At 45.3% G+C, this 12840-nt stretch overlaps 1 protein-coding gene across 1 annotated transcript in view; it reads left to right on the forward strand.

Annotated features, from left to right (window-relative positions):
• VAX2 (ventral anterior homeobox 2) overlaps positions 1 to 12840 on the forward strand; it is a 79279-nt gene that overhangs the window by 23067 nt on the left and 43372 nt on the right. Inside the window, exon 2 of the mRNA XM_044300340.1 lies at positions 207 to 394. Coding sequence (XP_044156275.1) covers positions 207 to 394 — 188 coding nt within the window. The remainder of the gene's footprint in view (positions 1 to 206; positions 395 to 12840) is intronic.

The following is a 12840-nucleotide window of genomic DNA, read 5'->3' on the forward strand; positions in this document are numbered from 1 at the left end:
CCTCCATCACTACAGTGTTGACTTCACGTCATCGAATTTCCATCTATACACTGGCGCCCAATGTCCCTGCTAATAGTTTGTAAAAATACATGACTCCCCCCATTTCAATGAACTCTTGTAAAATTAGCATGCCCATAGAACTGGTGAAATGTTCAGACTCATTCGCTCTTTTAGTGTCTTTTTTTTGTCTCTTTCTTTCCATTAAGATGCCAAAGGGACGATCCGTGAGATTGTGCTCCCAAAAGGTCTGGATCTTGACCGGCCGAAGCGCACCAGAACCTCCTTCACTGCAGAGCAGCTGTACCGCCTGGAGCTGGAGTTCCAGAGGTGCCAGTACGTTGTTGGCAGAGAGAGGACAGAATTGGCAAGACAGCTCAACTTGTCAGAAACCCAGGTGAGAACAGTCATGTTCCTTATTACTCCCCATCTGCATGTACAGTGAGGAACAGAAGTATTTGAACACCCTGCGATTCTGCAAGTTCTCCCACTTAGAAATCATGAAGGGGTCTGAAATTCACATTGTAGGTGCATTCCCACAATTCAGGAAATCACATTGTATGATTTTCAAAGAATGTATTTGTCTTGCACTGCTGAACATAAGTATTTGAACACCTGAGAAAATCTGTGTTAATATTTGGTACAGAAGCTTTTGTTTGCAATTACAGAGGTAGAATGTTTCCTGTAGTTCTTGACCAGGTTTGCACACACTGCAACAGGGATTTTGGCCCACTCCTCCACACATCTCCTCTAGATCTGTCAGGTTTCTGGGAGTTTCAGCTCCCTCCAAAGATGTTCTATTGGATTTAGGTCTGGAGACTGGCTAGGCCACTCCAGAACCTTGACGGAGCCACTCCTTGGTTATCCTGGCTGTATGCTTTGGGTCGTTGTCAGGTTGGAAGACCCAGCCACGACCCATCTTCAATGCTCTGACTGAGGGAAGGAGGTTGTTGCTCAAAATCTCACAATAAATGGCCCCATTCATCCTCTCCTTAGTACAGTGCAGTCGTCCTGTCCCCTTCACAGAAAATCACCCCCAAAGCATGATGTTACCACCCCATGCTTCACAGTAGGGATGGTGTTCTTGGGATGCAACTCATCCTTCTTTTTCCTCCAAACACGACGAGTGAAGTTGAGACCAAAAAGTTCTACCTTGGTCTCATCTGACCACATGACTTTCTCCCATGCCTCCTCTGGATCATCCAGATGGTCATTGGCAAACTTCGGACCTGGACATGTGATGACTTGAGCAGGGGAACCTTCCGTGCAATGCATGATTTGAAACCATGACGGCGTAGTGTTCTACCGACAGTGGCCTTTGAAACTGTGGTCCCAGCTCTCTTCATGTCATTGACCAGCTCCTCCCTTGTAGTTCTGGGCTGATTCCTCACTTTTCTTATCATCAGTGATATGCCACGAGGTGAGGTCTTGCATGGAGCCCCAGTCTGAGGGAGATTGACAGTCGTCTTTAGCCTCTTCCATTTTCTAACAATTGCTCCAACAGTTGATCTATTTTCACCAAGCTGCTTGGCAATTGCCCCGTAGCCCTTTCCAGCCTTGTGGAGGTCCACAATTTTGTATCTGGTGTCTTTTGACAGCTCTTTGGTCTTGCCCATGGTAGTAGTTGGCGTCTGACTGACTGTGGGGTGGACAGGGGCCTTTAAAGAGTTCAGACAGGTGCTACTAAGTTAGATTAATGAGTGGAGTACAGGTGGACTTTTTAAAGGCACAGTAACAGGTCTTTGAGAGCCAAAATTCTTGCTGTTTGTCAGGTGTTCAAATACTTATGTTCAGCAGAGCAAGACAAAGAAATGTGTTAAAAATCATACAATGTGATTTCCTTATTATTATTTTTGTATTCTGTCTCTCAGAGCGGGACTGCACCTACAATGTGAATTTCAGACCCCTCCATGATTTCTAACTGGGAGAACTTGCAAAATTGCAGGGTGTTCAAATACTTCTGTTCCTCACTGTACTGTCTGATTTTCTACATTGCTTTCGTGGGGTAGCATGCTTTTCTATCCATTTGTTTGAAATGGGTCAACCCTAGTAAAGCTTGGTTTTCAAATGAAACTCTAAGGATGAGTTGGATTAGGTGACATCACTTGTTGCCCATTTCTTTCATATAACTAGTTCTTATCAAATGGATTGATTGGTAATGTCTGTATTTCAGTGATGTCACCACTTTCTGCAAATGCATATGCTGCCTTATACATGATGTCACTGGTTACAGTCTTTAATAAATGGATAGGCTATGTTCTCAGTGATGTCACGTCTCTCTAGTGAATGGATAGACCATGTTCTCAGTGATGTCACTTCTCTCTAGTGAATAGATAGACCATGTTCTCAGTGATGTCACTTCTCTCTAGTGAATGGATAGACCATGTTTTCAGTGATGTCACTTCTCTCTAGTGAATGGATAGACCATGTTCTCAGTGAGGTCACGTCTCTCTAGTGAATGGATAGACCATGTTCTCAGTGATATCACTTCTCTCTAGTGAATGGATAGACCATGTTTTCAGTGATGTCACTTCTCTCTAGTGAATGGATAGACCATGTTCTCAGTGAGGTCACGTCTCTCTAGTGAATGGATAGACCATGTTCTCAGTGATATCACTTCTCTCTAGTGAATAGCTAGACCATGTTCTCAGTGATGTCACTTCTCTCTAGTGAATGGATAGACCATGTTCTCAGTGATGTCACGTCTCTCTAGTGAATGGATAGACCATGTTCTCAGTGATGTCACTTCTCTCTAGTGAATGGATAGACCATGTTCTCAGTGATGTCACGTCTCTCTAGTGAATGGATAGACCATGTTCTCAGTGATGTCACTTCTCTCTAGTGAATGGATAGACCATGTTCTCAGTGATGTCACGTCTCTCTAGTGAATGGATAGACCATGTTCTCAGTGATGTCACTTCTCTCTAGTGAATAGATAGACCATGTTCTCAGTGATGTCACTTCTCTCTAGTGAATGGATAGACCATGTTTTCAGTGATGTCACTGCTCTCTAGTGAATATATAGACCAGGGATGGCCAACCTGAGGCTCTCCAGCTGTTGCAAAACTACAACTCCCAGCATGCCTAGGCTACCTACAGATATCAGTCTACAGCAGGGCATGGTGGGAGTTGTAGTTTTACAACAGCTGGAGAGCATTAGGTTGGCCATCCCTGATATAGACCATGTTCTCAGTGATGTCACGTCTCTCTAGTGAATGGATAGACCATGTTCTCAGTGATGTCACTGCTCTCTAGTAAATGGATAGGCTTCATTCTCAGTGACGTCACTGCTCTCTAGTAAATAGATAGGCTGTATCCTCAGTGATGTCACTGCTCTCTAGTGAATGGATAGGCTGCATTCTCAGTGATGTCACTGCTCTCTAGTGAATGGATAGGCTGCATTCTCAGTGATGTCACTGCTCTCTAGTGAATGGATAGGCTGTATTCTCAGTGATGTCACTGCTCCCTAGTAAATAGATAGGCTGTATCCTCAGTGATGTCACTGCTCTCTAGTGAATGGATAGGCTGCATTCTCAGTGATGTCACTGCTCTCTAGTGAATGGATAGGCTGCATTCTCAGTGATGTCACTGCTCTCTAGTGAATGGATAGGCTGTATTCTCAGTGATGTCACTGCTCTCTAGCCGTGGGCTCTTCTTGCCCATGTGGTAATGTGACCTAGTTAGTGAACTGCATAATCCTGACTCTGATTATTCAGACGTGTGCATACATAGCATGTCCACATAGATATGGAAGGACAACATGTCTCACCACATCCAGTGTCCACATCAGATACGGCCAACGACCAGTAGTGTGTCGTGTTTTTTTATACCGCCTATACCATGTGCAGAATATGGGCATTTTCCTTTATGCTGGTCCACCATGCTTCTCCAGTTCTCGCTGATTGTAAGTGACCCTTTAGTGAGACAGAGTTAAACATACGGCAAAGCCTTTCCTCCAGCTCCGGATCGTTGTGCCTGCTGGCTGAGTTAGGAGCTAATGAAAGGTTTAATGTGAGAGCTATGAAAATAGTAATCAAGATTTATCAAGTAGTGTTTCGGGAAAACCTATAGAAAAATAGAGCCGGAAATCTGAAATCTGAATTTACCAGGTTTATTGCAGATTATGACCCCCAGGCGTTCTAGACAAGGCTGCAGCTTTGTGTTGTTGTGACCATCTAGTTCTCCTTCACCTTTTATAAAGTAATGAAGAAAGTGCAATTACCTCACTGTCCGGTTATGGGCTTAAAGGTGTTATGTCGAGAGGACAACCTCCCTGACATACAAACTGGGTGATGGTGACGGGTCTTGTGCCTCCCAAGGATCAGCAGTTTGTGTGCCCCAAGTGTCAGTGTCTTCGTCCTGTACCCCAAGTGTCAGTGTCATTATCCTGTACCCCAAGTGTCAGTGTCATCATCCTGTACCCCAAGTGTCAGTGTCATTATCCTGTACCCCAAGTGTCAGTGTCATCATCCTGTACCCCAAGTGTCAGTGTCATCATCCTGTACCCCAAGTGTCAGTGTCATCATCCTGTACCCCAAGTGTCAGTGTCATCATCCTGTACCCCAAGTGTCAGTGTCATTATCCTGTACCCCAAGTGTCAGTGTCATCATCCTGTACCCCAAGTGTCAGTGTCATTATCCTGTACCCCAAGTGTCAGTGTCATTATCCTGTACCCCAAGTGTCAGTGTCATTATCCTGTACCCCAAGTGTCAGTGTCATCATCCTGTACCCCAAGTGTCAGTGTCATCATCCTGTACCCCAAGTGTCAGTGTCATCATCCTGTACCCCGAGTGTCAGTGTCATTATCCTGTACCCCAAGTGTCAGTGTCATCATCCTGTACCCCGGGTGTCAGTGTCATCATCCTGTACCCCAAGTGTCAGTGTCATTATCCTGTACCCCAATTGTCAGTGTCATTATCCTGTACCCCAAGTGTCAGTGTCATTATCCTGTACCCCAAGTGTCAGTGTCACTATCCTGTACCCCAAGTGTCAGTGTCATTATCCTGTACCCCAAGTGTCAGTGTCATCATCCTGTACCCCAAGTGTCAGTGTCATCATCCTGTACCCCAAGTGTCAGTGTCATTATCCTGTACCCCGAGTGTCAGTGTCATTATCCTGTACCTCAAGTGTCAGTGTCATCATCCTGTACCCCAAGTGTCAGTGTCATTATCCTGTACCCCAAATGTCAGTGTCATTATCCTGTACCCCAAGTGTCAGTGTCATTATCCTGTACCCCAAGTGTCAGTGTCATTATCCTGTACCCCAAGTGTCAGTGTCATCATCCTGTAGCCCAAGTGTCAGTGTCATTATCCTGTACCCCAAGTGTCAGTGTCATCTTCCTGTACCCCAAGTGTCAGTGTCATTATCCTGTACCCCGAGTGTCAGTGTCATTATCCTGTACCTCAAGTGTCAGTGTCATCATCCTGTACCCCTAGTGTCAGTGTCATTACCCTGTACCCCAAGTGTCAGTGTCATTATCCTGTACCCCAAGTGTCAGTGTCATTATCCTGTACCCCAAGTGTCAGTGTCATTATCCTGTACCCCAAGTGTCAGTGTCATCATCCTGTAGCCCAAGTGTCAGTGTCATTATCCTGTACCCCAAGTGTCAGTGTCATCTTCCTGTACCCCAAGTGTCAGTGTCATTATCCTGTACCCCGAGTGTCAGTGTCATTATCCTGTACCTCAAGTGTCAGTGTCATCATCCTGTACCCCTAGTGTCAGTGTCATTATCCTGTACCCCAAGTGTCAGTGTCATTATCCTGTACCCCAAATGTCAGTGTCATTATCCTGTACCCCAAGTGTCAGTGTCATTATCCTGTACCCCAAGTGTCAGTGTCATTATCCTGTACCCCAAGTGTCAGTGTCATTATCCTGTACCCCAAGTGTCAGTGTCATTATCCTGTACCCCAAGTGTCAGTGTCATTATCCTGTACCCCAAGTGTCAGTGTCATTATCCTGTACCCCGAGTGTCAGTGTAATCATCCTGTACCCCGAGTGTCAGTGTCATTATCCTGTACCCCAAGTGTCAGTGTCATTATCCTGTACCCCAAGTGTCAGTGTCATTATCCTGTACCCCAAGTGTCAGTGTCATTATCCTGTACCCCGAGTGTCAGTGTCATTATCCTGTACCCCAAGTGTCAGTGTCATCATCCTGTACCCCAAGTGTCAGTGTCATCATCCTGTACCCCAAGTGTCAGTGTCATTATCCTGTACCCCGAGTGTCAGTGTCATCATCCTGTACCCCAAGTGTCAGTGTCATTATCCTGTACCCCAAGTGTCAGTGTCATCATCCTGTACCCCGAGTGTCAGTGTCATTATCCTGTACCCCAAGTGTCAGTGTGTCATTATCCTGTACCCCAAGTGTCAGTGTCATCATCCTGTACCCCAAGTGTCAGTGTCATCATCCTGTACCCCAAGTGTCAGTGTCATTATCCTGTACCCCGAGTGTCAGTGTCATCATCCTGTACCCCAAGTGTCAGTGTCATTATCCTGTACCCCGAGTGTCAGTGTCATTATCCTGTACCCCAAGTGTCAGTATCATCATCCTGTACCCCAGGTGTCAGTGTCATTATCCTGTACCCCAAGTGTCAGTGTCATTATCCTGTACCCAAAGTGTCATCATCCTGTACCCCAAGTGTCAGTGTCATTATCCTGTACCCCAAGTGTCAGTGTCATCATCCTGTACCCCAAGTGTCAGTGTCATTATCCTGTACCCCAAGTGTCAGTGTCATTATCCTGTACCCCAAGTGTCAGTGTCATTATCCTGTACACCGAGTGTCAGTGTCGTTATCCTGTACCCCAAGTGTCAGCGTCATTATCCTGTACACCGAGTGTCAGTGTCATTATCCTGTACCCCGAGTGTCAGTGTCATTATCCTGTACCCCAAGTGTCAGTGTCATTATCCTGTACCCCAAGTGTCAGTGTCATTATCCTGTACCCCAAGTGTCAGTATCATCATCCTGTACCCCAAGTGTCAGTGTCATTATCCTGTACTCCGAGTGTCAGTGTCATTATCCTGTACCCCAAGTGTCAGTGTCATTATCCTGTACCCAAAGTGTCATCATCCTGTACCCCAAGTGTCAGTGTCATTATCCTGTACCCCAAGTGTCAGTGTCATCATCCTGTACCCCAAGTGTCAGTGTCATTATCCTTTACCCCAAGTGTCACCGTGTCATTATCCTGTACCCCAAGTGTCAGTGTCACTATCCTGTACCCCAAGTGTCAGTGTCATCATCCTGTACCCCAAGTGTCAATGTCATCATCCTGTACCCCAAGTGTCAGCATCATTATCCTGCACCCCAAGTGTCAGTGTGTCATTAACCTGTACCCCAAGTGTCAGCGTCATTATCCTGTACCCCAAGTGTCACTGTCATTAACCTGTACCCCAAGTGTCAGTGTCATCATCCTGTACCCCAAGTGTCAGTGTCATTATCCTGTACCCCAAGTGTCATCATCCTGTACCCCGAGTGTCAGTGTTTTTAACCTGTACCCCAAGTGTCAGTGCCTTTATATAATACATACAATGTCGCTGGGCGTGCATATATCTCCTGTGCAGTCTACATTCAGTATGTCACATCACGTATTAAGAGACGCCTGGCTCATACGTATGTACTGCACGATTCACTAGTCATGGATAGGTTAATCATTTCTTATAGGTTTAAAGTTCAAGGAGGATATCTGCAAAGAAGCATCTGGTCTATGGTTATTGGGATGTAAAGGACCAAGCAGCTGCAGGATAAGTAGGTCGCTAAATGCGGAGATTGCATCCGGCGCGGTCCACCCCCCTGGCAACAGACAGTAGCATCTATACATAGACAGCTCCTATAGGCTCATGTGCCGATGCATAATGGTTGAGTCTTATTGCTCTACGACTTCACCCTTTAGCTCCAGTTTTATATGGGGAGATACGTATATCTCTTGTACTGAGTTGTAGTTTGAGCTCATGGTTATGACTGCATTTGCATGTACTCCCATATATAACATGCCCACCGATGTCAAGGACGTGGAGCTGCTGACATCCCTATCATGGCTTAATCCCTCCACCGAAGAGAAGGCAAGTGCAGAGCTTAAGGCTTAATCGAGTGAGGTCACGGTCCCTGCAACAGATTTAAAATCCCGGGTTATCCACAGGGCACAACAGATCCCTCCCAAAATGCAAAAAAAATAAAAGCAGCTATATCTCTTGGCGCCAGATCCGATAGTTATTCTAGTGCGAGAACATGAATGATGTATTCCAGAGCAGGGGGTATTTTCAAATAGCTTGTTATACATTGTTATGTAATGCTATGCTACGCCATGTATTGTAATGTTATATTATGTATTGCAATCAGTATAGCTATATATTGATGGCACAGCCAGGGTTAATAACCCAGGCTCGGCCCTTGTAAGAAGCTAGGTGGTAGCCAGCTCCACTCCTAAATTGAGGTTCTCCTAGGGAGAGCTTAGAGAGAGAGAGGAGGCTCACTCTCCTTAGGCCCAAAAAGCTTCAGAGACTCACCGATCTCTGCAAAATCTACAGAAAGGGAAGAAGAGAACGACAGAGTGAAAGAGGAGAACTTGGAATCTGCATGACCAAGCATAGGAGTCAGCAAGGTAACCTGCTGCTATAGCCATTCTGACTTTGCTGCCGCGAGGGACACTGTTAAGACATTCTTTACACCTAGACACGTCCTGGCCAAACGTGCCTTCAAAACCCTGCGTCCCGCAGTAGACACTATAGCCATCATTGCCAAGGTACTGTTGCCAGCTATAGATTATATTATGAGAGACTTTAACAAGATAGTGTACAAAGAGTGCCATAACTCTTATCCTTGCCTCAATCCATACACTGCTACCTGGGAGAGAATTTCACAGTTGGAACAGTGACTGCTATAGTTGTACTACAACTCCCATTTTGTATTTGAGTAAAGAGAGACGTTTATCTCTGGCCTTGTTTTCCGACTCTTGCACCATTCTCTGGCCATTGCGCTATACACATCTTGCCTTGCACCCATACGAACACTTAACATCACGGGAAGGAGCATAGCTGTAGGGGAAGCAGGGGAAGTGGCAGCTTTGGGACCCAAACTCAGAAGGGGCCCTCCCAGAAGGAGGACTTAAATATTTTATTTTCAGGGCCCCCTCAACAGTATTATACAATGACATTATATACAGACAATGTAGGAAGCGGACTGAGCCGCTGCCGAGCCTAGTCTGAGAGAACGATCTTGACCAGCCACAGGAGTGGGGGTTGCACAGGAGGAGAGGGTTACAAAAAATGTTATGGGGTGGGCATGTTCAAAAATTTGCTGTGGGGCCCAGTCATTTCTAGTTACGCCACTGTTCATGGCATCCCAACTACCGCCAGAAAGAGGCCCCAGAACCAGGGTGTATCCTGAGGTAAGAAAGGGTGCGCCCTCCTTTCTCTAAACAACTCTATGGGGCAACGGTGTCAAGAAAGCCACCGTGATTAACTGCAACAGCCAGAGCTACTACCACTCCCATCATCCGCTCTGGCTCCTCCCAGGCCGCTGCACAATTAACCACCAAAGCATCTAAAACAATAATTCATCCTATACACAATCAGAGAATAGAGTTCCCTTCCATCTTTTTGGGGGGGACAGTCCCTTCTTCTAACTCATACATCTCGGTCCCTATTTGCAACTAAATGTCTCCAGTTTGATATGAATGGTTCTGTGCCACATTGATCCGGAATATGTCTACCTGACTACTGACCCATCCGAAAAATCTCATCTCCGTTTTGGAAGCCAAAATTGGACCACTGGAACATTGTATAATGCTGCCAGAAATAGCACAGATGTCTTTAATATTCTCGAGGCCACCTCTGGTTATGTGTTATTACCCCCAGAGCTGGAGATTTCCTTATCATAGTGTATCTACTCTGAGTAGTGCGTCCCATATCCCACAAGGAGGTGCTGGAGAACATGGTGCACACAAATGGCCAGTGTGCCGTTAGAACTGGCTTTGGTGCCAACGGAAGTGAAGTGAAATGTTGCCTATGATGCTAAAGACAGGAAAGGGACTTGTGAATATCATACATACATAATTTGCCAACCCTTATGTCTTGCTGTATTTAGTACCCTGGGGCTGTCTCCCTTAAGGGACTTTCCTTTGCTGTCATTCTCCAACATCTGTGTCATATAAGATGTCCACCATATGGACAACCTTACATATGTAGTCCTTACCCATGCATCAAACTCTGCATATTGTAGATCTTAAAAATATGCATTCATTGGCCAGAATCCAAAAGAGCGTCCTTCCTTTCCTTTGCAACGGGCAAATTATAAATGTTTTACATTTTGGCCCAATGGTATGGTGCTGTATGCCCTAACAATAGCATATGTCAAAGGTCTAAGTGAAGGAATAGTCCTAACTTTATACCTCCAATGTATAGCCCCATCATGATGTGAACAGGTCCTAACACAATGCTCCATGAGTATTGATTATCATTGGAAACTTCGACTGTTTTCGAATTAGTGACATAAACATCTGCAAATCTGAAGCAAAAATCCAAGGGTCAGCTTTGGATATCTGCCAAGGATTGTACTTTTGCCAGGTGAACATGTGGAGGATTGAGGCTCTGTTCTCTGTATACTTTCGATGTGTATCTCTGACCATACCTCAACCACAGACCATAATGTATTTTTTTATTGGAGGCCCACTGTATAGGACAGTCTGCTGCTTTTTCCTAGAAAAGAGGTATACCAGCAAATACCATATCCCAACAGACCGAAAAGACACCGGTCGGGTCTCTGTCGAATGAATTGGAGGCCCCTGAGTCCATTTGGCAAATGTGGCGCATGTTTTTGCCAGTACATACTTCTAATGGATTCACTAAATGTGATGTGAACAGAGACTTGCAATAATAAAGAAAATATATGAAGAGTATATGTTACTTCTGTACTGGAGACTTCTCAAGAGGTCTTCTTCTGTTTGACCAGAACTTGAAATTCAACGTATCTGTTCTTTGAATTTGACTAAAAGAGGATTAGGGAACCATATCTACTGGCAATATCCCTAAAACAGGAGACTTTTATGAGTGTATGGCCAATAAAAATTTTGGTAAAGCAGAAGGCACCTGTCCTCCACCTTGGTACCATTAGACTTAAAAGGGGGGTTTTATTATGCAATTGACACCAGTTTTAGACATGCCAGCTTTGTGCAAGGATTTGTGACTTTTTCCAATTTTTCATTACTCTTGACACTCTTCAAAATGTGGCCGGGTTTAATCAGTCGGGCAAGTCATTGCTGCAGCTCTAAAAGCATAGACTGCAGTGTTCTAATGGTGAGAGATTGAGTAGGTGAGTAACAGTTCTTTATTCTATATCTTTCCCGATCTTCCTAAAAAAATGTTGGTGGTTTCGGAAAACTCCAATGACAACTTTCAGATTAGATTCACCAGAATCCCTGCTAACTCTAATAGGTGATTTTTCGGTGAGTATTCTTGGCCAGTCAAAAGTGCTCCATGTATTTTATCCGAAATGGAAATGTAGCATTACATCTATGGACTGTAACAAAAGTGGATATTAATCCGTTGTGTCACCAGAACAGGTTTGGCTTGGGCCATTATCTAAGTGGTTTCCTTTGGCCGTCACCCTTTAACCCCTATATGGAGATCTTGACTCCACTTTAGAAAAGCTAATAGCTCTCCTTGAGTAGTCTTAGTTCAAGTGACTGCTGACCCATGTGGTTTTAGAGACACCAGTGCAGAATAGTATAAGATCAGGCAAACCCGTAGTCAGTAAGCAAGCCAAGGTCAGGGCAGACATAGTACATTGGGTAATCAGGCTGAAGGTTGGAGTGGGCAGCACAAGGTCAATACTAGAGTCAGGCAGAGGTCCCGTCAGGCAGCAAAGGGTCATATCTGGTAATCAGGCATAAGTTGGGCATGGGAGATCAGAATACCCTATAAATAGTATTTCAATGGGTTTTTGGGGGCTTTTTCCTATTTTTAAACTTTACTTAAAAGAAGTCAACCGAGTAGGTTCTTATCTGGAACATTGCTGTGAAAGAATGGCTGTCAATCAGAGCTGTTCCACTCTGGCTGGGCTCATGACTAGGGATGAGCGAACTCGAACTGTATAGTTCGGGTTCGTACCGAATTTTGGGGTGTCCGTGACACGGACCCGAACCCGGACATTTTCGTAAAAGTCCGGGTTCGGGTTCGGTGTTCGTCGCTTTCTTGGCGCTTTTGTGACGCTTTCTTGGCGCTTTTTGAAAGGCTGCAAAGCAGCCAATCAACAAGCGTCATACTACTTGCCCCAAGAGGCCATCACAGCCATGCCTACTATTGGCATGGCTGTGATTGGCCAGAGCACCATGTGACCCAGCCTCTATTTAAGCTGGAGTCACATAGCGCCGCCCGTCACTCTGCTCTGATTAGCGTAGGGAGAGGTTGCGGCTGCGACAGTAGGGCGAGATTAGGCAGATTAACTCCTCCAAAGGACTTGATTAACTGATCGATCTGCAGCTGTGGATCATTGAGCTGCTGATCCTCAATTGCTCACTGTTTTTAGGCTGCACAGACCGTTTGTCAGTCTCATTTTTCTGGGGTGATCGGCGGCCATTTTGTGTCTTGTGGTGCGCCAGCACAAGCTGCGACCAAGTGCATTTAACCCTCAATGGTGTGGTTGTTTTTTGGCTAAAGCCTACATCAGGGTGAAGCTGTCACACCAAGTGCATTTAACCAGCAATAGTCTGTTCATTTTTTGGCCATATACAAAATCAGGGGCAAGCTGCGCCTGTCACCAAGTGCATTTAACCCTCAATGGTGTGGTTGTTTTTTGGCTAAAGCCTACATCAGGGTGAAGCTGTGACACCAAGTGCATTTAACCAGCAATAGTC

This window comes from Bufo gargarizans, chromosome 1, assembly GCF_014858855.1.
Source record: "Bufo gargarizans isolate SCDJY-AF-19 chromosome 1, ASM1485885v1, whole genome shotgun sequence".
NCBI lineage: Eukaryota > Metazoa > Chordata > Amphibia > Anura > Bufonidae > Bufo > Bufo gargarizans.